The sequence below is a fragment of the Salarias fasciatus genome (genome assembly GCF_902148845.1).
Source record: "Salarias fasciatus chromosome 7 unlocalized genomic scaffold, fSalaFa1.1 super_scaffold_4, whole genome shotgun sequence".
NCBI classification, from domain to species: domain Eukaryota; kingdom Metazoa; phylum Chordata; class Actinopteri; order Blenniiformes; family Blenniidae; genus Salarias; species Salarias fasciatus.
In genome coordinates, this window is record NW_021941229.1 from 27048622 (window position 1) to 27070685 (window position 22064).

The window sequence follows — 22064 nt, forward strand, 5'->3', positions numbered from 1 at the left end:
CTTATTTCATTAATTTATTTCTAATAAATCCTTGCATTTAATTAACAAATAATTAAGATTAATGGAGATAGTTATGTAGTCTGTGATCCATTTTCTGACCTGCAGTAGCTCCACGTTTCCGGTAAAGCCAATATTCATCTTGTTTTGATTTATCTTTGATATGTTGACGTAAATCCGTATCTAAAGCGTCACGTTTTAACATTATCTTAGATTTTCTTAATTATTTAAAAGATATTAATAAGATCAACGGTTGTTTTACAATGCAAAGTATGAGTTGATATTCAAGAATAGCTCAAAGATAATTTACCTTTTAAGTGACGGAACTATTCCTGTGTGGTCGGAACTGTTGTTGCGAGCGTCGGCCGGACTGGTTAGTGGGTGCTCCGCTACTGTCAGGTCAAAATGTTGTTAGCAGGATGTTCCCGGAGGATTAAAGCTCTTTTTGGTCAACACACACTCTCAGGTGAGTCCGGATGGGTGTGTGTGAACCTGTTTAAACGATCAGTCAACTGTGGTTGATTTTATTTATGTATTTGATTCTATTTGACCGATCTGTCATGCTAATGCTAAAGGAGCGGCTAACGTGTGTGTGTGTGTGTGTGCGTGCGTGTGCGCGTCTGTGTAGGTCTGAGGAGCCTCGGGACTTCAACAACCCACAAAGAAGAACTGGTGAGAGTGTGTATGTGTATGTATGTTCTCTCTCTCTCTCTCTCTCTCTCTCAGCTGTGTGTGTGTGTGTGTGTGTGTGTGTGTGTGTGTGTGTGTGTGTGTGTGTGTGCTGGTTTGATTTCCTGTTTTGCTCCTTCCAGCTGTCGCAGATGGAAAATCCGTACAAGCAGCCCCAGAAAGGCTGCATTCTCTGTAACATCAGCGTGGACTACAAAAACATCCAGGTGTGTTATTCACCTGTCTTTCACACACACACACACACGCACACACACACACACACACACACACACACACACACCTCCCGTCCCGTCCCGTCCCTGACTGTGTCCTCTCCCTGCAGCTGCTGTCTCAGTTCATCTCTCCTCACACCGGAAGGATCTACGGCCGCCACATCACAGGTGAGCGTCGTCTCGGCTCTGAGCATCCGCCCGGCGGCTCTGAGTGTCTGCCCGGCGGCGGCTCTGAGTGTCTGCCCGGCGGCGTCTGTACGGCAGCGGCGGCTCTGAGCGTCCGCCCAGCGGCGTCTGTACGGCAGCGGCGGCTCTGAGCGTCCGCCCAGCGGCGTCTGTATGGCGGCGGCGGCTCTGAGCGTCCGCCCAGCGGCGTCTGTATGGCGGCGGCGGCTCTGAGCGTCCGCCCAGCGGCGTCTGTATGGCGGCGGCGGCTCTGAGCGTCTGCCCGGCGGCGGCTCTGAGTGTCTGCCCGGCGGCGTCTGTACGGCGGCGGCGGCTCTGAGCGTCTGCCCGGCGGCGTCTGTACGGCGGCGGCGGCTCTGAGCGTCTGCCCGGCGGCGTCTGTACGGCGGCGGCGGCTCTGAGCGTCTGCCCGGCGGCGTCTGTATGGCGGCGGCGGCTCTGAGCGTCTGCCCGGCGGCGTCTGTATGGCGGCGGCGGCTCTGAGCGTCTGCCCGGCGGCGTCTGTGTGGCGGCGGCGGCTCTGAGCGTCTGCCCGGCGGCGTCTGTATGGCGGCGTCGGCTCTGAGCGTCCGCCCAGCGGCAGCGACGCAGCGCTAAACGTCCTCCTTGCTTTCAGGTCTGTGCGGAGTCAAACAGAAGGAGGTGTCCAAGGCCATAAAGAAAGCCCACAGCATGGGTAGGCTCCCAGAGAGGTTCCACCCCCCCGTCCCCTCCGTCCCCGTCCCCGTCCCCGTGTCCCCGGTTGTCCCCGTGTCTCTAACGGCTGCTCGTCTCTCCCGTCTCCAGGTTTCATGTCGGTGACTCACAAACACCCACAGTTCATGAAGGACCCCAACATCTGTGGACTGAAACATCTGGACTGAAGCTCGGCTCTAATAAAGCGTCTCTGCTGTCTCGTCTCCTGTCTCCTGTCTCTTCTGTCCTCTGTCCGTCTCGTCCCGGTTCCTTCTCAGGACCGTCGGACCTCCCGACCCGCCGCTTCATTTCCCTCACATTTAGCTTCACGACGCCCAAGTTTAAAAGTGGATCATGGCCGGTGTCTCCTGGTGCATTGTGGGTAAAACTCATCACCTACAGTACCACCCACTGACGTCACCATCAGTCACCAGTCAACAGATGGTTAACTAGTTGCAGCATTTTAACCGACTTGAGTCAAGGTGAGTGACGGAGTGAAAGGAGCAGGGAGGGATTCGAACCATCGCTCTACACCCGGGGGGTTCAACCTGCGGCTCTGGAGCCACATGTGGCCCTTCAGTCCCTCTGCAGCGGCTCCATGAAGCCTTCAGCACAAGAAACCTGAATATACATTTAACTTATTTTTATATTATCTGATTCGTCGCTCTGGGTTCAAAGGGGATTTAAAAAGGTTCAAGTAAAATTGGGGAAAATAGAAAAACTAGAAATGGGGGGAAAATGATAGAATGGCTTAAAAAACTGAAATGTTGACAATTTCTAACAATAAAATGAAACATGGCAGAAAAAAGCATAGACTGTATAAGAAGGGGTAAAATGACTAAAATTTCAAAACTGGCAACAAAAAAAGCTTGAAAAGAGCAAAACTTAAAATCAGGAACAAAAACAGGTCCAATAATAAAATGTTCTCTGTTCTGAGCTGCAGTTAAACTTCATGAAGGCTTCATCAGATCCAGTTTCTGTTCGTGAATCTTCCTGAGCTGCAGTCGCCTCGTTTTCAAGGTTTAAGTTCTTCATGGCTCCAGAACAGCAGATCGGCTCCGGTGGTCCTGAAGGCTGCAGAGTCCTGGTCCAGGCCCGGAGCTGGAACAGCCGGCGCTCTCCGTGGTGCTGAACGGCGTCGGTGACCGGGTCGCCTCCAGCTCCAGCTCCTGACGCCACCGTCAGCCGGCTGGCGGACATGTTGGATTTTAGCACCTGGTGGGTCCAGGTTAGCACGGCTAACATGTCGGTTCCTGCTAACATCTTGTCCTCAGTAAACTTTACCAGGACTAGTTAGACTAACTCAGTGAAGTTCACTGCTCAGGTCGCATCAGATTCTTCCAAACATGCTGATCAGTGCTGGAGAAGAACTGATGCCGTCTGAGCTGAAGTCGGCTTCAAACCTCAGTTTATTCCAGAAAAGTCTTCATTCTTCCTGCTGCCGGCAGGCAGGCGGCGTGAAGCTGTGATCCGCGGGTTTGTTCCTGCTGCTAATGAGCTTCTGTCAGCGTCTTTCTGAAATATAAAACTGTTAGAAGAAACTGAACTATTGGAACAAACATGTGAAGCAGCTATAACGAGGTCAGAGGTCAGGAGCAGCACCTGTCAGAACAAAAGAACAGAGAATATTCTCCAAAGACCAGACTAAAGACCAGACTAAAGACCAGACTGAAGACCAGACTGAAGACCAGACTGAGGACCAGACTAAAGACCAGACTAAAGACCAGACTGAAGACCAGACTGAGGACCAGGCTAAAGACCAGACTAAAGAACAGACTGAAGACCAGACTGAAGACCAGACTAAAGACCAGACTAAAGAACAGACTGAAGACCAGACTGAAGACCAGACTAAAGACCAGACTAAAGACCAGACTAAAGAACAGACTGAAGACCAGACTGAAGACCAGACTGAAGACCAGACTAAAGACCAGACTAAAGACCAGACTAAAGACCAGACTAAAGAACAGACTGAAGAACAGACTGAAGACCAGACTGAAGACCAGACTAAAGACCAGACTAAAGACCAGACTAAAGAACAGACTGAAGACCAGACTGAGGACCAGACTAAAGACCAGACTAAAGAACAGACTGAAGACCAGACTGAGGACCAGACTGAAGACCAGACTAAAGACCAGACTAAAGACCAGACTAAAGACCAGACTAAAGAACAGACTGAAGACCAGACTGAGGACCAGACTAAAGACCAGACTAAAGAACAGACTAAAGAACAGACTGAAGACCAGACTGAGGACCAGACTAAAGACCAGACTAAAGAACAGACTGAAGACCAGACTGAGGACCAGACTGAAGACCAGACTAAAGACCAGACTAAAGACCAGACTAAAGAACAGACTGAAGACCAGACTGAGGACCAGACTAAAGACCAGACTAAAGAACAGACTAAAGACCAGACTAAAGACCAGACTGAAGACCAGACTGAAGACCAGACTAAAGACCAGACTAAAGACCAGACTAAAGACCAGACTGAAGACCAGACTGAAGACCAGACTGAAGACCAGACTAAAGACCAAACTAAAGACCAGACTGAAGACCAGACTGAAGACCAGACTAAAGACCAGACTAAAGACCAGACTAAAGACCAGACTAAAGACCAGACTAAAGACCAGACTAAAGAACAGACTGAAGACCAGACTGAGGACCAGACTAAAGACCAGACTAAAGAACAGACTGAAGACCAGACTGAGGACCAGACTAAAGACCAGACTGAAGAACAGACTGAAGACCAGACTAAAGACCAGACTAAAGAACAGACTGAAGACCAGACTGAGGACCAGACTAAAGACCAGACTAAAGAACAGACTGAAGACCAGACTGAGGACCAGACTAAAGACCAGACTAAAGAACAGACTGAAGACCAGACTGAGGACCAGAATAAAGACCAGACTAAAGACCAGACTGAAGAACAGACTGAAGACCAGACTAAAGACCAGACTAAAGACCAGACTAAAGACCAGACTAAAGACCAGACTAAAGAACAGACTGAAGACCAGACTAAAGACCAGACTAAAGACCAGACTGAGGACCACACTAAAGACCAGACTAAAGAACAGACTGAAGACCAGAGTGAGGACCAGACTAAAGACCAGACTAAAGACCAGACTGAAGACCAGACTAAAGACCAGACTGAAGACCAGACTGAGGACCAGACTAAAGACCAGACTAAAGAACAGACTGAAGACCAGACTGAAGACCAGACTAAAGACCAGACTGAAGACCAGACTGAGGACCAGACTAAAGAACAGACTGAAGACCAGACTGAAGACCAGACTAAAGACCAGACTGAAGGCAAGACTGAAGGTAGCCTTCATCAGTCCACATGTGGAGGAAACAGCCTCTAGTAGAAGGAAGGAGGAAGACTGACCCCCCAGCTGGAAACTCACAGCCTCCAAACTAAACAGGAATAAGTTCCTGTTCTGATGGTTTGTTGAGTCTCGTGTTCAGACTGTCTCTGCCATTCCCGGTTTGTGCCAGCAGGGGGCGTCCAGCGCCAGACCAGTGGGGAAGCTGAGGCGGAGTGAAGCAGCTTCCAGCAGCTGTGAGGTCTGCTTCTCTCTGATGGACTGTCAGCAACACATCCAGAACAGCTGGACTTTAAATCCTGAACATCCAGGACAGCACGAGACAAACAAGGTTCACATGAAGAGAAATAAACAACAACATTCTGATACAAACACCTTCAACCAGCTTCGTGTCATTACAGCATCAGCAGAGTCAGAGACACGTCAACAGAAATCACATCCCTGTCCTCAGCTTCAGTAACGACCAGACTCATCATTTCACTGAACCTGGGCATCAGTGGCTGACGGGGTCACTGTGTTCTGGCCCAGAAGTCCTGGAGGAAGGAGGACGGTTGGTGCTGCTGCTCTGCCGATGGCTCGACCTGGAGGAAGCAGAAACACCAGAATGAACCTTTAGAACACCAGCTGAGCTTCTTGTGTCCATATCAGCATTAAAAGCTGCTGATCAGGAGGAAAACCTGTTAATGAAGGGTTTACCGTCTTCAGCTGGGCTGATAAAATCCACGAAAACAGTCAAAACAGGCAGAAATCCCTCTTTCAGTAGATGGACTGATGTGACTCTTCAGTTCCTGCTGGGGTCTGAATTAATGAACCTTCAACACGACAAGCAGGTCATTTACCTTTTAAACAATTTAATGAATGAACATTTAAATATAGCATGAAGTCTGAACATTTTAAATAGTTTTATAATATTTACCCCACTTTCCTCTTTTATGAGAGAGAGAGAGAGAGAGAGAGAGAGAGAGAGAGAGAGAGAGAGAGAGAGAGAGAGAGAGAGCAGCTGCTCCTTATCTTCACCAAACCACCTGTCAGTTGAACGTATGAATTCAAAAGTGAAAGTTTTTTCAAACCGACGCTGATGCTTATCTTCCATGCTGGACCTTTTCTAGAAGGTTTATCTGCGTTTATTTGCGTTTCACTTCGACTGCACCGCAGCTTCCAGCGTCACGCACGGATAACCGCGTCTTTTCCTGCTGCTCAGGTGTGTAAAGGTGAGATCAGGTGTGTAAAGGTGAGATCAGGTCCTTCAGTTCAGAGTTCTGGAGCTTTGGTCTCTCTGGGGCGCAGGACCAGCGTTAGAGTTTGAACATAGTTTGTGTCGAGAGTATTTCACAGTGAGTTTGAAGTGAGCACGATGTGGCAGCATGGGGGAATATTCTCTCAGTTCTTCACTGCGGTCGACCCAGCCCACTCTGAAGCCTGTCAGGAGTTTCTATTGATATTTTGATGGAAAAGCAGCGTTTTAGTTCAATTACTGGCAGATTCTTTGACTTATTGAATCCAAATCAGCATTATTAAAGCTTTACTTAAAGCTTCGTTGTTCCGTTGTTTTTCACCAACAGTATTATTGTGTCATCTATTAATTAATTAATTAATTAATTAAGGTGAGTTTTGATCCGCGGAGCTTGATGTTTATTTTGCAGTACTGACATTTACCGTAATGCTGAGAATATGTTAAACACCCCGCTAAACACCGTGTGGCTGGCTTGACCGTCAGAGTGCGGCTGGCTTGACCGCAGTGAAGACCTGATGTTTAATGAGAGCAGAACTGAAGGAAGAGCAGGAGCTCCTGTTCTGTCTGCTGCTTCTTTCCTATGAGTTTCATGTGAACGCAGAGTATTTTGTGTTATTTTTGTAGAGCTGCAGTGCATGATGGGATTTTGTACTGATGAGATATTTTCACTGCTGTTTGATTTCCTCTAGGAAGAAGAGGTTGGAGCCCCCAGACCCCCCGAGGCTGGAGGCCGGTGAGAGACAGAATGAAAGAAAACATCCAGGAAATCACTTCAGAGGGTTTGAAACTATTTATTTGTTGTTTTTAAAGGAACCTTCAAGAGATGGATTCACCTCCAAGGAGACGGAGACGGCACAGCAGAGACCAGCCGTTTAACCTGTCAGGTCTGGTCAATAAACTTCAGCTGGATTCAGATTCTTTCACCTCGCTGCTCAACAGCAATGAACCAAGGATGAGGGAGATCGTGAAGGAGCTTCTGAGGATTTCTGAAGAAGTCAAAGACATGCAGAGAAGAGCAGACATTCGAAGAACAGCCGGAGCTGTAGGAGCTGCAGGTGGAGCTGCTCTCCTCCTGCTCAGTGCAGCAGTCCCGGTTCTTCTTCCATTTGCTGCTGCTGCTGCTGCTGCAGCTGGTGGTGCTGCTGCTCTTACAGGTGGAGGTGTTGTCATCAGTGCAAATATCACTAAAATGATGAGTGAGAGTGGAAGTGCTGAAGAGGTGAAGAATCTGGGAGAAGAGTTGATGAAGATTGTTGAACCGATGAAGCAGCTCTTGGTTCAAATCCATCAAACATGTGAAGATCTGGAGGAGAACGTCTCCAAGTATCAGGCTGAAGAGTCCCTGAAAGATGTGGAGGATCTTCAGAAGGTCCTCCATCAGGTGTCTGAGCTGAAGAAGAAGAGTGGAGGAGCTGTTCATGTGCTGGAGGTGTTGATTCAATCAGTAACCGGCCTGCTGCTGCTGCTCGTGAACGTTTTCAGAGTCACTGCAACACCTGAAGAAGACCAGAAGCTGAGAGACGCCATCATTCAGTCAGCTGATCAGAGCCAGAGGCTCACTGAGGACTTCTGTCTGATGAGGGAGGAACTGGCAAAGTTCAGGAAGTGAAGAGAACACACACACACACACACACACACACACACACACACACACACACACACACACACACACACACACACACACACACACACAACACACACACACACACACACAGCCCCTCCACTTCCTCCTGGAAGCTTCCTGGATCTGTTCGTTCCTTCACTGTTTTGGATTTCATTCAGGTTTAAAGAATATTAACCCTGCACAGCTGATGGGCCTGATTCAGTTCCTGAAATCCTGCAGATCCCATCTTGTAGCGCTCCACAGACCAGTGGTTTCACTCAGTTAAAATTTTACCAGCCCAATCAGGGGAAAGAGGCGGGAGCTGCGGGAGGAGCGGACGTGTTGAGAAGACATTCGTTCAATCGCCAGCTCCTGATTGTTTTGTTTCTTCCATTTTCTTCTAGTTCCTGCTGACATATGATACTCTGTACATAACCTGTTACAAAAGTACACAACTAAATAATATTACGTACAAATTAAACATGTTTTATTACTTCCTGCTCCTCTTCAGATCTGTTTTCTTTGTATTCTGTTCTTTGTTTTTCAACTCATTTTTTATGTTTGAAATAAATTCATTCTTACATTCATTCATGTTGTTGTCTGTGGATTTGTTCTCTGCAGTCGAGTCGAGTTCAGTTTAATGAAATGTCAATAAAAATAACTGCAGTGAAGAAACTTTTCTCTGGTCTGATAATGTGATGAAGTCAGGCAGCTGCTGTGTGTCGGATGTTTATCACTGAAGCTCTGTGGTGTGTAACGTCACATCTGACTGATGGAGAGTGGAGAGCCAGGGACCAGGAGCCAGGGACCAGGAGCCAGGGACCAGGAGCCAGGGACCAGGAGCCAGGGACCAGGGACCAGGAGCCAGGGACCAGGAGCCAGGGACCAGGAGCCAGGGACCAGGAGCCAGGAACCAGGAGCCAGGGACCAGGAGCCAGGGACCAGGATCCAGGGACCAGGGACCAGGAGCCAGGGACCAGGAGCCAGGGACCAGGAGCCAGGAGCCAGGGACCAGGAGCCAGGGACCAGGATCCAGGGACCAGGGACCAGGAGCCAGGGACCAGGAGCCAGGGACCAGGAGCCAGGAGCCAGGGACCAGGAGCCAGGGACCAGGAGCCAGGGACCAGGGACCAGGGACCAGGGACCAGGGACCAGGAGCCAGGGACCAGGAGCCAGGGACCAGGAGCCAGGAGCCAGGGACCAGGAGCCAGGGACCAGGAGCCAGGGACCAGGGACCAGGGACCAGGGACCAGGGACCAGGGACCAGGAGCCAGGGACCAGGAGCCAGGGACCAGGGACCAGGGACCAGGAGCCAGGGACCAGGGACCAGGAGCCAGGGACCAGGAGCCAGGGACCAGGGACCAGGGACCAGGGACCAGGGACCAGGGACCAGGGACCAGGGACCAGGAGCCAGGGACCAGGGACCAGGAGCCAGGAGCCAGGGACCAGGAGCCAGGGACCAGGAGCCAGGGACCAGGGACCAGGGACCAGGGACCAGGGACCAGGAGCCAGGGACCAGGGACCAGGAGCCAGGAGCCAGGGACCAGGAGCCAGGGACCAGGAGCCAGGGACCAGGGACCAGGAGCCAGGGACCAGGGACCAGGAGCCAGGGACCAGGAGCCAGGGACCAGGAGCCAGGGACCAGGAGCCAGGGACCAGGGACCAGGAGCCAGGGACCAGGGACCAGGAGCCAGGGACCAGGAGCCAGGGACCAGGAGCCAGGGACCAGGAGCCAGGGACCAGGGACCAGGAGCCAGGAGCCAGGGACCAGGAGCCAGGGACCAGGAGCCAGGGACCAGGAGCCAGGGACCAGGAGCCAGGGACCAGGGACCAGGAGCCAGGGACCAGGGACCAGGAGCCAGGGACCAGGAGCCAGGGACCAGGAGCCAGGGACCAGGAGCCAGGGACCAGGGACCAGGGACCAGGGACCAGGAGCCAGGGACCAGGAGCCAGGGACCAGGGACCAGGGACCAGGGACCAGGAGCCAGGGACCAGGAGCCAGGGACCAGGAGCCAGGGACCAGGGACCAGGGACCAGGGACCAGGGACCAGGAGCCAGGGACCAGGGACCAGGAGCCAGGGACCAGGGACCAGGAGCCAGGGACCAGGAGCCAGGGACCAGGAGCCAGGGACCAGGAGCCAGGGACCAGGACCAGGGACCAGGACCAGGACCAGGGACCAGGGACCAGGAGCCAGGGACCAGGAGCCAGGGACCAGGAGCCAGGGACCAGGGACCAGGGACCAGGGACCAGGGACCAGGAGCCAGGGACCAGGGACCAGGAGCCAGGAGCCAGGGACCAGGAGCCAGGGACCAGGAGCCAGGGACCAGGGACCAGGAGCCAGGGACCAGGGACCAGGAGCCAGGGACCAGGAGCCAGGGACCAGGAGCCAGGGACCAGGAGCCAGGGACCAGGGACCAGGAGCCAGGGACCAGGAGCCAGGGACCAGGGACCAGGCCCTGGAGAACGGGACCCGGTGCCAGAGGCTCAGACTCTACTGTCCAGGAGAGACTCTGTTCACCACAGGAACATCCAGCTGGACTGAAGTGTGTGTTGTGAGGGAGACTGAAAGCCTTCCAGACACACACACACACACACACACAGATTGTTTCTATTTTTCAAGAATGTAATTTTACTAAACCTTGAACAGACGTACGCCTCAATAAAGTTTGTCCAAGTAGAGTTGCCATAACGAGCTGTCTCGCCGTGAATCGGGTCGCGATCATGCGGTCACATGCGCAGAACCCTCTGACCACGAGGTTAGGCCTAATTTGACCACTAGGGGGAGCAGGATGGGTGATTAGCGGCAGGTGTGCCAGAGGGATGGCATAAAGTCTTTCTACCGTGTCTGTTGGCGTGTGGAATCGGGTTGGCGTGGAAAAGGAAACTGAGCAGTTGGATGTATGGGCTGCAGACGTGGTAACGGGCTGTACGGTTTGTGCTCAGAGGGAAATAAATGGGCTGCCACACCCAAACGGTAAAATGAGGGAAAGTGATTGATTGCATCCTAGACCATTCTCCCTCGAACCCTCAGAAGAGCTGAACTGTGTCAGCCCAGGTGAGGAACGTTCTGTTCAAACACATCTCCTCTTTTTTTAATGCACTGCAGCAAAGCACCGCTCTGTGCTGCCCCACTCTGAGAAGCCCGGACCGGCCCTGGTCTTATACTTTGAAAGACTTCCTGACTCCATTGTGTGCATATATGTGTGCAGATTATTTATTGATTAAATATGCCCCCCCCCACCACCACCACCACCCCCCAGAAGCAAAAAAACAAAACAAAATAAGAAATGAATAAGTAAGTGAAATAATAACTCCCTCGTGCTGCAGCCCAGGTTCTGTCCTCCTCAAAATCACCGGTAGAAATGATGATTGACCTGCTTGTTACGCTGTTTAATGCATCTGTAATTAAAGACTGAAATCAAAGACTGGTTGAAATCAAACTTTCTTAATCTCAATGAAAGCAAAACAGATTGTATTGTTTGTGATGACAGCCAGACATCTGATTCCATCTGCCGCTCTTGGGATGCCGTCCTCAAACAGATGTCAATCAGTAAGAAATCTTGGAGTCACAATGGACAAGTCATTGAAGTTTGACAAGCACATCAGTTCAGTGGTGAAAACCAGCTTTTATCAACTTAGACTCCTGAGCAAAGTGAAGTCTTACCTGCCGTCAGATCAGCTGGAGAGAGTCATCCATGTCTTTGTTACATCCAGACTGGATTATTGTAACTCATGATGTTTTGGTCTGGACGCCTCCTCCATCCGCCGGCTGCAGCGCTTCCTGACAGCACCAGGCGCTCGGAGCAGATTACTCCGGAGCTGCAGTCCTTCACTGGCTGCCAGTGTCTTTTAGGATTCAATTTAAAATGTTATTACTGGTTTTTAAAGCTTTAAATGGGCTGGCCCCTGGATATTTGAGTGAGTTATTGTCTGTCTGTGCTCCTGTAAGAGCTCTGAGGTCATGTGACCAGCTGTTTCTAGCTCGTCCTAGGTCAAGACTAAAGACCAGGGGTGATAGGGCGTTTGCTGTAGCTGGGCCTAAACTGTGGAACAGTCTCCCTTTGAGTATTCGCTGTGCTCCAGATGTTTTACGCTTTTAAAGCGCTGTTGAAGACCCGCCTTTTTGCAGCGGCCTTTAACACCAGCTGAGAATGTATTGTGATCCGTATGTCTCCCTGCGTATCTGTTATAATTTGTATGTCATTGTTTTGTACAGCACTTTGGGCAGTGGAAACTGTATTTTAAATGTGCTTTAGAAATAAACCTGACCTTGACCTTGACCATGCGTATGCAGCGTGGCAGGGCAGTCCACATAGAATCGCACCTGAAACGTTTAAATAACGTTTTGATACACAGACCTGCACAAGCAGCTCCATGACGGATACACCGGAGCACAGCAGTAGAAGCCATAGACTCAGCCGCTGTGCTCCGGTATATCCTTCCTCGGAGCGCCGCCATGAGCAGGTCTGTGTATCAAAACGTTATTTTAACGGATTGAAAAGAAAACACGTCTTTTAAAATGTTTTATAACCATTGGGATTTACTTCACGTGCTAACACGCCGTCCGCTGGACCACTGGAAGGAGGACTTTGTCCACTTTTGTCTGTCAAGCTCTGTCTCCTGTTCACCTCCAGGAATTGAGCTAAGCTAACTACGATGCTAACAGCTGGGATCCAGCCGCTGGACGCAAGAGACTATAAAGGTATGTATGATCTTGTCTCACTATAAAAATGACAGGGATAGGGCGTGGGTCCAAAATCTTCGGAGTGTTCCTTGAAACCGACAGCGGTCGAAACATAACCCAAAAAACACTTTAGGATTGCTTAATTTTTTTTTCAGTTTTCCCCCTTTTTTTCTGTTTCTCTCGTTTTAAAAATCCCTTATGATTTTATTTTCCCAAGATTTTGGCTTTGGCCATAGGAGAAAATAATGGAGAATGGACCGTGGTTCGCCGCCGCAGCCCTCTGTGTCTTAATCACCTGCCTTTAGACGGACAAACACCGCAGCAGGTGTGGGTTTGATGAGTCATAGTGTTGGTGATAAACCCTTCATTAACGGAATATTCTCAATAACTTGGTTGCGCACAGCCACGTAAACACCTGCAGAAACCCCAATATTACCCCTGGTTCCTCCTTTTCTGACCCAAATTTCTGGTCATATAAACTCTCATTGGAATATTCCGGTCAAAAGGAAACGTGAAATACTGTTCTATCCGCAGGGAATCTGGTCTTCTGAGTACAGGAACTACTTGTGATACAGTTTAACTGCTACTACATAAATAAAATGTATGAAAATGATCATTTAGTTCTTCTCTTTTACTGGAAAACGTTGCATTGCATCATTGAACTTGTTCCAGCTTCTTCTGGCCGCGCCTTACGGCTAAAACTCTTTTTCTAACAACATACAGAGAGAGCCTGCCTTCAGGGGCCCTTCTTCTTCTTCTGTGGTGTTTGTGTAAGCGTTTAGAAAAATGTTTCTATTTCATGACTGATCTTGTCTTTAATGGCACGACCAAGCTGGAAACCTGCCTCTGAGCTTTTCTCAGACAAATTATCACCAGACCGTCTGCTCTCCAGCCGGCGCACGAAATGATCACTGCGCCCAGCTGGACTGTCCACACCTCCCCGGTACGCAGCCACGCCCAGCTTGGTGGAATGGAGTTTATCAGTCAACAAACACACCAATATTGGCGTTGTGCCTGTTGAATTTATAGTGTGAAAAATAATGATAATAAACCAAACAATATGCTTCTTTGGTAGCACTTTATAATACGGCCCGTGTCTTACAGAGTAGCTTCCCTTCTCTTACAGTGTAGTTTCCTCAACTTAGAAGGTAACTGTCGGACATGTACATGTTATTTCGTGGAACCTGAGGAGTACTTACACTTGTTCCTGACAGCGTAAGTGCTGGTGTCTTACAGTGTAGTTTGACGTGTCTTAATGTGTAGTTTCCTCAACTGTGGAGGTAACTCTCATAACTGTAGCATGACATTTTACGGACTCTATGGGGTACTTACGCTCGTGTCTTACAGTGTAAGTCCTGGAGTCTTACACTGTAGTTTCCCGTGTTTTACCATGTACTTATCAAAGCAGTGTAATTTTCCTGAACATATGCTTTTACTGTACAGCCTTGATGAGCCACTTCCTCTTAAGAAGCCCCACAGACCCCTACAGATTGTTTATACCAATGACAAACTGAAATACTGTAACGTATTGATGAGTGTTTCACATAATAATGACAAGACATGCAGACGTTGTTGAATAATTATATAGTTTTCTTCACATCATCTTTATTATAATATGTTATTTAGTAATGTTCATGTTATTCATGTCTCTGTTTAGGTACAGAGTGATTGTGCAAACAGGTGTGGGAAAAAGATGTATTATGTGTGACACAAAACCCGAGTATTAGTTTGCCTCTCTTTGTTTTTTCTGCACGCCTTTTCCCTTTTTTCTTACTGGCATCCTCCGGGCAGCCTGCCAGTCTGTTCTTCTTTTTTCAGAGGCAGAGGCCACCTGGTCTGGGCTTCTTTTTCCTTTTCTCACAAGTCAAGCAATGAAGAACGATATGAAATGTTAGGAAGTACTTGGCTCTGGTGTGAGATGTATGGAGAAGCTGAAAGTCCTGACAGAGAGGACTGGGGGGGTCCAGGACTGGACACCTTGGTGGAGGAAGGAGAGAGGGAACTGACAGGTTTGATAAGAGGTGTACATTCACTACGGAGTGATATCAGGAGGAGTGTTTAGCATGTGTACCGTCCCAACGGAGTTTCATATAGCGGAGCAGAGGGGGGCTGGAACTTCCAGAAACAGTATAAAAGGGCGAGGCTGAGCTCGGTCTTTGCTCCAGTTCCTTTTGGTCGGGCTGGCTGCCGGGAGTTTTAGTAATAAACCAGAGTAAAATAATCAAAACATGATGCATTATTGATCACTTTTACTTTTAAGAAAACATATTATATTTATTTCAACTAGGAAACTACTACATAAGCTAAACCACTATATAAATAATATTCAGCTACTATATATGAAAGTACTGCGAATTTTCACAAAAACATAATTGTGCCCAATTCATCAAAAAAAGTGCCACACAAACTCCACTAAAACTTAGAAAATTACAACTGCAACAATATGTTTTCATTCACATAGATAGTCTACTTTTTAGACCTTTTCTTTTTGATTTCTGCTTTTTCTTCTTTTAGTTCTTGGGCTTCTTCTTCTTCCTTTCGTCTTCTGATGAGGAACCGATTGACAACACCGATCGAGTTGAGAGGTCTTTTGGTTTTGCTGTTGTCAGTAGAAAAAAACAATACATCTTAATTAATGTCATTAATGTATTACAGCTTGATCAATGACCACATCACATGTTTAAGGCTTACAAGTATGTGTGCTTCTGTTACACCCTGTAAAGGGATAGTAAAGGAACAACTTCGACACGCTGTTTGTTGAGTCATATCCAGTGTAATAATGGAGTCTTCAAAATTAAACACAATTTCTGTTACAGCAACTGTCAGATGAAAACCATACAATTAACATTGTTAGAAAAATAACATTGTACCAGTAACACAAAGTATCTTTATAATGGCTTAAATCAAAATTAAACTATACAGTCTCAGTGTTCCGTATGTAACTGAAAATTACAATCTTAGCCATGTAAAGCTGTCATAACCAAAGTAATATCAGCGTTTTACCCATAAAATATAAACACAGGAACATGAAACACATTTTCTTATCAAATATATACTCATCAAATGCTGAACAGTGCACAGCAAAATTATAAACGTGGCTCAGAAACAACACTGCAGTAAAGCCATCCCTCTGTGAAAAACTTTACCGCAGTGAAACACTGCTGCTTGTGCCACCATGCAGTCAGCAAGGAATCTACAATGAGTGTGACATTGTTCTTTTGAATAAAAAAAACTTCACGACTTCCTGAATCAGCACTGGGTGACGTCACGCTCGACGGAAGCCCCTACAGCCCAGAAGTGATGCTCCGGACTGAAAAGGCGGGCGTACGAAATCGAAAGTGAAAGTTTTGCCCCAAAACCCCGCCGACACGTGTCTTTGTGCCTTTTTCACTGGTTTTACGGAAATTCTGGACCTTTTCTAGAAGGTATACGGCGAATATCTGCGTTTCACTTCGACCTCACCGCAGCTTCCAGCGTCACGCACGGATAACTTCGTCTTTTTCTGCTGCTCAGGTCTGTAAACGTGAAATCAGGTCCTTCCGCCTGATCTGAGCTGTTCAGAGTTCTGGAGCAGCTCTGGTCTCTCTGGGGCGCAGAACCAGCTTTAGAGTGTGAACACAGCTTGTGTCGAGTGCATTTCTCCGTTACTTTAGAGCAGGGGTGTCCTGGAGGTTCTGCAGCCCTGTGATGATGGTGATAAAGATGTGTTCTCTGACTGCTCCACAGTCTTTTATGATTGTGAGACAACAACGCCCCCGGCCCAGGCCCCCCGAGGCTGGAGGCCGGGAGCGACGCTTCATCTGTGAGACAGAATGAAAGAAAACATCCAGGAAATCACTTCAGAGGGTTTTAAACTATTTATTTGTTGTTTTTAAAGGAACCTTCAAGAGATGGCTTCAAGACCAAGGAGATGGCACAGCAGAGAGCTGCCGCCTCACCTGTCAGATCTGGTCAATAAACTTCTGCAGGATTCAGATTCTTTCACCTCGGAGCTCAACAGAAAAGAACCAAGGATGAGGGAGATCGTGAAGGAGCTTCGGAGGATTTCTGAAGAAGTCAAAGCCATGCAGGGAAAAGCAGACAATCAGAGAGGAGGTGGAGCTAGAGGAGGTGGAGGTTCTTCCGTGTCCGGTGTGTTTGCTGCAGCAGCAGCTGGTGGAGCAGCTCATGCAGGTGAATCTTCGGCCGCAGTTGTAAAAGTAACTAAAGTGACGAGTGTGAAGGAAAGAGCTGAAAAGGCGAAGAATCTGGGAGAAGAGTTTATGAAGACTGTTGAACCGATGAAGAAGCTCTTGGTTCAAATCCATCAAACATGTAAAGATCTGGAGGAGAACGTCTCCAAGTATCAGGCTAAAGAGTCCCTGAAAGGTGTGCAGGATCTTCAGGAGCTCCTCCATCAGGTGTCTGAGCTGAAGGAGAAGAGTAGAGGAGCTCTTCATGTGGTGGAGGCTTTTATTCAAATTGTAACCGAGTGGCTCACCAAGGTGGTGGTGTTCTTCCAGAGCTTGTTTGGCTACACTGAAACACCTGAAGAAGACCAGAAGCTGAGAGACACCATCATTCAGTCAGCTGATAAGTGTCAGAAGATCACTGAGAACTTCTGTCTGATGAGGGAGGAAATGGCAAAGTTCAGGAAGTGAAGAGAACTCACACACACACACACACACACACACACACACACACACACACACACACACACACACACACACACACACACACACACACACACACACACACACACACACAGACCCAGAGCCTTCCCTCTGACCTGTTGGATTCATTCGACTGACCTTTGATCCTTCCTGATGTTTCTGTGCTGATATCTCCAACCTGTCAGGTCAAGTCTACAAAATCATTCCATCTTCTTTGCATGCTGAATTGTCCTCCTATTAATAGTTTAGAGAATATACATGAGATAAAAGAATTCAAAGAAAAAAAACGGAGAGGGAGGGGGTTAAACCTGTACAAAAGAACAATAAAGGGAAGAATAGAAACTGAGAGAAAGTAAGGAGTGTGTGTGTGTGTGTGTGGGGGGGGGGGGGGGGGGCTTTATGGTCTTTTTCCTGTGAAAATAACAGATTTGCTCTGACAGACGATCTGATTCTGTCCAGTTTCTTTTGTGGGAATTCTTCCATTTTATTCTAGTTCCTGCTGACATATGATACTCTGTACATAACCTGTTACAAAAGTACACAACTAAAGAATATTACGAACAAATTAAACATGTTTTATTACTTCCTGCTCCTTTTCAGATCTTTTTTCTTTGTATTCTGTTCTTTGTTTTTCCACTCATTTTTTATGTTTGAAATAAATTCATGCTTTCATTCATTCATACAGACCGCATGTTGTTGTCTGTGGATTTGTTCTCTGCAGTCGAGTCGAGTTCAGTTTAATGAAATGTCAATAAAAATAACTGCAGTGAAGAAACTTTTCTCTGGTCTGATAATGTGATGAAGTCAGGCAGCTGCTGTGTGTCGGATGTTCATCACTGAAGCTCTGTGGTGTGTAACGTCACATCTGACTGATGGAGAGTGGAGAGACAGAGACCAGGAGCCAGGGACCAGGAGCCAGGGACCAGGAGCCAGGAGCCAGGGACCAGGATCCAGGGACCAGGAGCCAGGGACCAGGGACCAGGAGCCAGGGACCAGGGACCAGGAGCCAGGGACCAGGAGCCAGGGACCAGGGACCAGGAGCCAGGGACCAGGGACCAGGAGCCAGGGACCAGGAGCCAGGGACCAGGGACCAGGAGCCAGGGACCAGGAGCCAGGGACCAGGAGCCAGGGACCAGGAGCCAGGGACCAGGAGCCAGGAGCCAGGGACCAGGGACCAGGGACCAGGATCCAGGGACCAGGGACCAGAGACCAGGCCCTGGAGAACGGGACCCGGTGCCAGAGGCTCAGACTCTACTGTCCAGGAGAGACTCTGTTCACCACAGGAACATCCAGCTGGACTGAAGTGTGTTGTGAGGGAGACTGAAAGCCTCCCAGACACACACACACACACACACACACACACACACACACACACACACACACACACACACACACAGATTGTTTCTATTTTTTCAAGAATGTAATTTTACTAAACCTTGAACAGACGTACGCCTTAATAAAGTTTGTCCAAGTAGAGTTGCCATAACGAGCTGTCTCGCCGTGAATCGGGTCGCGATCATGCGTCACATGCGCAGAACCCTCTGACCACGAGGTTAGGCCTAATTTGACCACTAGGGGGAGCAGGATGGGTGATTAGCGGCAGGTGTGCCAGAGGGATGGCATAAAGTCTTTCTACCGTGTCTGTTGGCGTGTGGAATCGGGTTGGCGTGGAAAAGGAAACTGAGCAGTTGGATGTATGGGCTGCAGACGTGGTAACGGGCTGTACGGTTTGTGCTCAGAGGGAAATAAATGGGCTGCCGCACCCAAACGGTAAAATGAGGGAAAGAGATTGATTGCATCCCAGACCATTCTCCCTCGAACCCTCAGAAGAGCTGAACTGTGTCAGCCCAGGTCAGGAACGTTCTGTTCAAACACATCTCCTCTTTTTTTAATGCACTGCAGCAAAGCACCGCTCTGTGCTGCCCCACTCTGAGAAGCCCGGACCGGCCCTGGTCTTATACTTTGAAAGACTTCCTGACTCCATTGTGTGCATATATGTGTGCAGATTATTTATTGATTAAATATGCCCCCCCCCCCCCCCACCACCACCCCCCAGAAGCAAAAAAACAAAACAAAATAAGAAATGAATAAGTAAGTGAAATAATAACTCCCTCGTGCTGCAGCCCAGGTTCTGTCCTCCTCAAAATCACCGGTAGAAATGATGATTGACCTGCTTGTTACGCTGTTTAATGCATCTGTAATTAAAGACTGAAATCAAAGACTGGTTGAAATCAAACTTTCTTAATCTCAATGAAAGCAAAACAGATTGTATTGTTTGTGATGACAGCCAGACATCTGATTCCATCTACCGCTCTTGGGATGCCGTCCTCAAACAGATGTCAATCAGTAAGAAATCTTGGAGTCACAATCGACAAGTCATTGAAGTTTGACAAGCAAATCAGTTCAGTGGTGAAAACCAGCTTTTATCAACTTAGACTCCTGAGCAAAGTGAAGTCTTACCTGCCGTCAGATCAGCTGGAGAGAGTCATCCATGTCTTTGTTACATCCAGACTGGATTATTGTAACTCATGATGTTTTGGTCTGGACGCCTCCTCCATCCGCCGGCTGCAGCGCTTCCTGACAGCACCAGGCGCTCGGAGCAGATTACTCCGGAGCTGCAGTCCTTCACTGGCTGCCAGTGGCTTTTAGGATTCAATTTAAAATGTTATTACTGGTTTTTAAAGCTTTAAATGGGCTGGCCCCAGTATATTTGAGTGAGTTATTGTCTGTCTGTGCTCCTGTAAGAGCTCTGAGGTCATGTGACCAGCTGTTTCTAGCTCGTCCTAGGTCAAGACTAAAGACCAGGGGTGATAGGGCGTTTGCTGTAGCTGGGCCTAAACTGTGGAACAGTCTCCCTTTGAGTATTCGCTGTGCTCCAGATGTTTTACGCTTTTAAAGCGCTGTTGAAGACCCGCCTTTTTGCAGCGGCCTTTAACACCAGCTGAGAATGGATTGTGATCCGTATGTCTCCCTGTGTATCTGTTATAATTTGCATGTCATTGTTTTGTACAGCACTTTGGGCAGTGGAAACTGTATTTTAAATGTGCTTTAGAAATAAACTTGACCTTGACCTTGACCATGCGTATGCAGCGTGGCAGGGCAGTCCACATAGAATCGCACCTGAAACGTTTAAATAACGTTTTGATACACAGACCTGCACAAGCAGCTCCATGACGGATACACCGGAGCACAGCAGTAGAAGCCATAGACTCGGCCGCTGTGCTCCGGTATATCCTTCCTCGGAGCGCCGCCATGAGCAGGTCTGTGTATCAACACGTTATTTTAACGGATTGAAAAGAAAACACGTCTTTTAAAATGTTTTATAACCATTGGGATTTACTTCACGTGCTAATACGCCGTCCGCTGGACCACTGGAAGGAGGACTTTGTCCACTTTCGTCTGTCAAGCTCTGTCTCCTGTTCACCTCCAGGAATTGAACTAAGCTAACTACGATGCTAACAGCTGGGATCCAGCCGCTGGACGCAAGAGACTATAAAGGTATGTATGATCTTGTCTCACTATAAAAATGACAGGGATAGGGCGTGGGTCCAAAATCTTCGGAGTGTTCCTTGAAAGCGACAGCGGTCGAAACATAACCCAAAAAACACTTTAGGATTGCTTAATTTTTTTTCCGTTTTCCCCCCTTTTTTTCTGTTTCTCTCGTTTTAAAAATCCCTTATGATTTTATTTTCTTGGGATTTCGGCTTTGGCCATAGGAGAAAATAATGGAGAATGGACCGTGGTTCGCCGCCGCAGCCCTCTGTGTCTTAATCACCTGCCTTTAGACGGACAAACACCGCAGCAGGTGTGGGTTTGATGAGTCATAGTGTTGGTGATAAACCCTTCATTAACGGAATATTCTCAATAACTTGGTTGCGCACAGCCACGTAAACACCTGCAGAAACCCCAATATTACCCCTGGTTCCTCCTTTTCTGACCCAAATTTCTGGTCATATAAACTCTCATTGGAATATTCCGGTCAAAAGGAAACGTGAAATACTGTTCTATCCGCAGGGAATCTGGTCTTCTGAGTACAGGAACTACTTGTGATACAGTTTAACTGCTACTACATAAATAAAATGTATGAAAATGATCATTTAGTTCTTCTCTTTTACTGGAAAACGGTGCATCGCATCATTGAACTTGTTCCAGCTTCTACTGGCCGCGCCTTACGGCTAAAACTCTTTTTCTAACAACATACAGAGAGAGCCTGCCTTCAGGGGCCGTTCTTCTTCTGTGGTGTTTGTGTAAGCGTTTAGAAAAATGTTTCTATTTCATGACTGATCTTGTCTTTAATGGCACGAACAAGCTGGAAACCTGCCTCTGAGCTTTTCTCAGACAAATTATCACCAGACCGTCTGCTCTCCAGCCGGCGCACGAAATGATCACTGCGCCCAGCTGGACTGTCCACACCTCCCCGGTACGCAGCCACGCCCAGCTTGGTGGAATGGAGTTTATCAGTCAACAAACACACCAATAGTGGCGTTGTGCCTGTTGAAATTAATAGTGTGAAAAATAATGATAATAAACCAAACAATATGCTTCTTTGGTAGCACTTTATAATACGGCCCGTGTCTTACAGAGTAGCTTCCCTTCTCTTACAGTGTAGTTTCCTCAACTAGAAGGTAACTGTCGGACATGTACATGCTATTTCGTGGAACCTGAGGAGTACTTACACTTGTTCCTGACAGCGTCAGTGCTGGTGTCTTACAGTGTAGTTTGACGTGTCTTAATGTGTAGTTTCCTCAACTGTGGAGGTAACTCTCATAACTGTAGCATGACATTTTACGGACTCTATGGGGTACTTACG

The 22064-nt window shown here is 48.2% G+C and overlaps 1 protein-coding gene and 3 long non-coding RNA genes across 5 annotated transcripts; 3 read left to right on the forward strand and 1 right to left on the reverse strand.

Moving 5' to 3' along the window:
* The first annotated feature begins 316 nt into the window (after window positions 1-316).
* Window positions 317-1984, forward strand: LOC115382491 (28S ribosomal protein S18c, mitochondrial-like). The gene is made up of 6 exons (XM_030084232.1): window positions 317-463; window positions 626-669; window positions 810-893; window positions 1010-1067; window positions 1702-1761; window positions 1872-1984. Exons 1-6 carry the CDS (start codon window positions 403-405, stop codon window positions 1946-1948), a joined length of 384 nt encoding a protein of 127 aa, XP_029940092.1. The 5' UTR covers window positions 317-402; the 3' UTR covers window positions 1949-1984.
* Window positions 1838-5961, reverse strand: LOC115382496 (uncharacterized). Of its 2 annotated transcripts, XR_003930568.1 has the most exons (4): window positions 5777-5961; window positions 5567-5661; window positions 5162-5379; window positions 1838-3275 (listed from the first exon to the last, which is right to left on the reverse strand). It is a non-coding gene; the product is annotated as an uncharacterized LOC115382496 (long non-coding RNA). The 2 variants fall into 2 exon arrangements; XR_003930567.1 differs by having other exon boundaries at window positions 5162-5661.
* A 211-nt stretch (window positions 5962-6172) lies between these two features.
* LOC115382493 (uncharacterized) lies at window positions 6173-8504 on the forward strand. The gene is made up of 3 exons (XR_003930564.1): window positions 6173-6281; window positions 7004-7047; window positions 7125-8504. It is a non-coding gene; the product is annotated as an uncharacterized LOC115382493 (long non-coding RNA).
* A 7430-nt stretch (window positions 8505-15934) lies between these two features.
* Window positions 15935-17356, forward strand: LOC115382495 (uncharacterized). The gene is made up of 2 exons (XR_003930566.1): window positions 15935-16115; window positions 16480-17356. It is a non-coding gene; the product is annotated as an uncharacterized LOC115382495 (long non-coding RNA).
* The last annotated feature ends 4708 nt before the right edge of the window (window positions 17357-22064 follow it).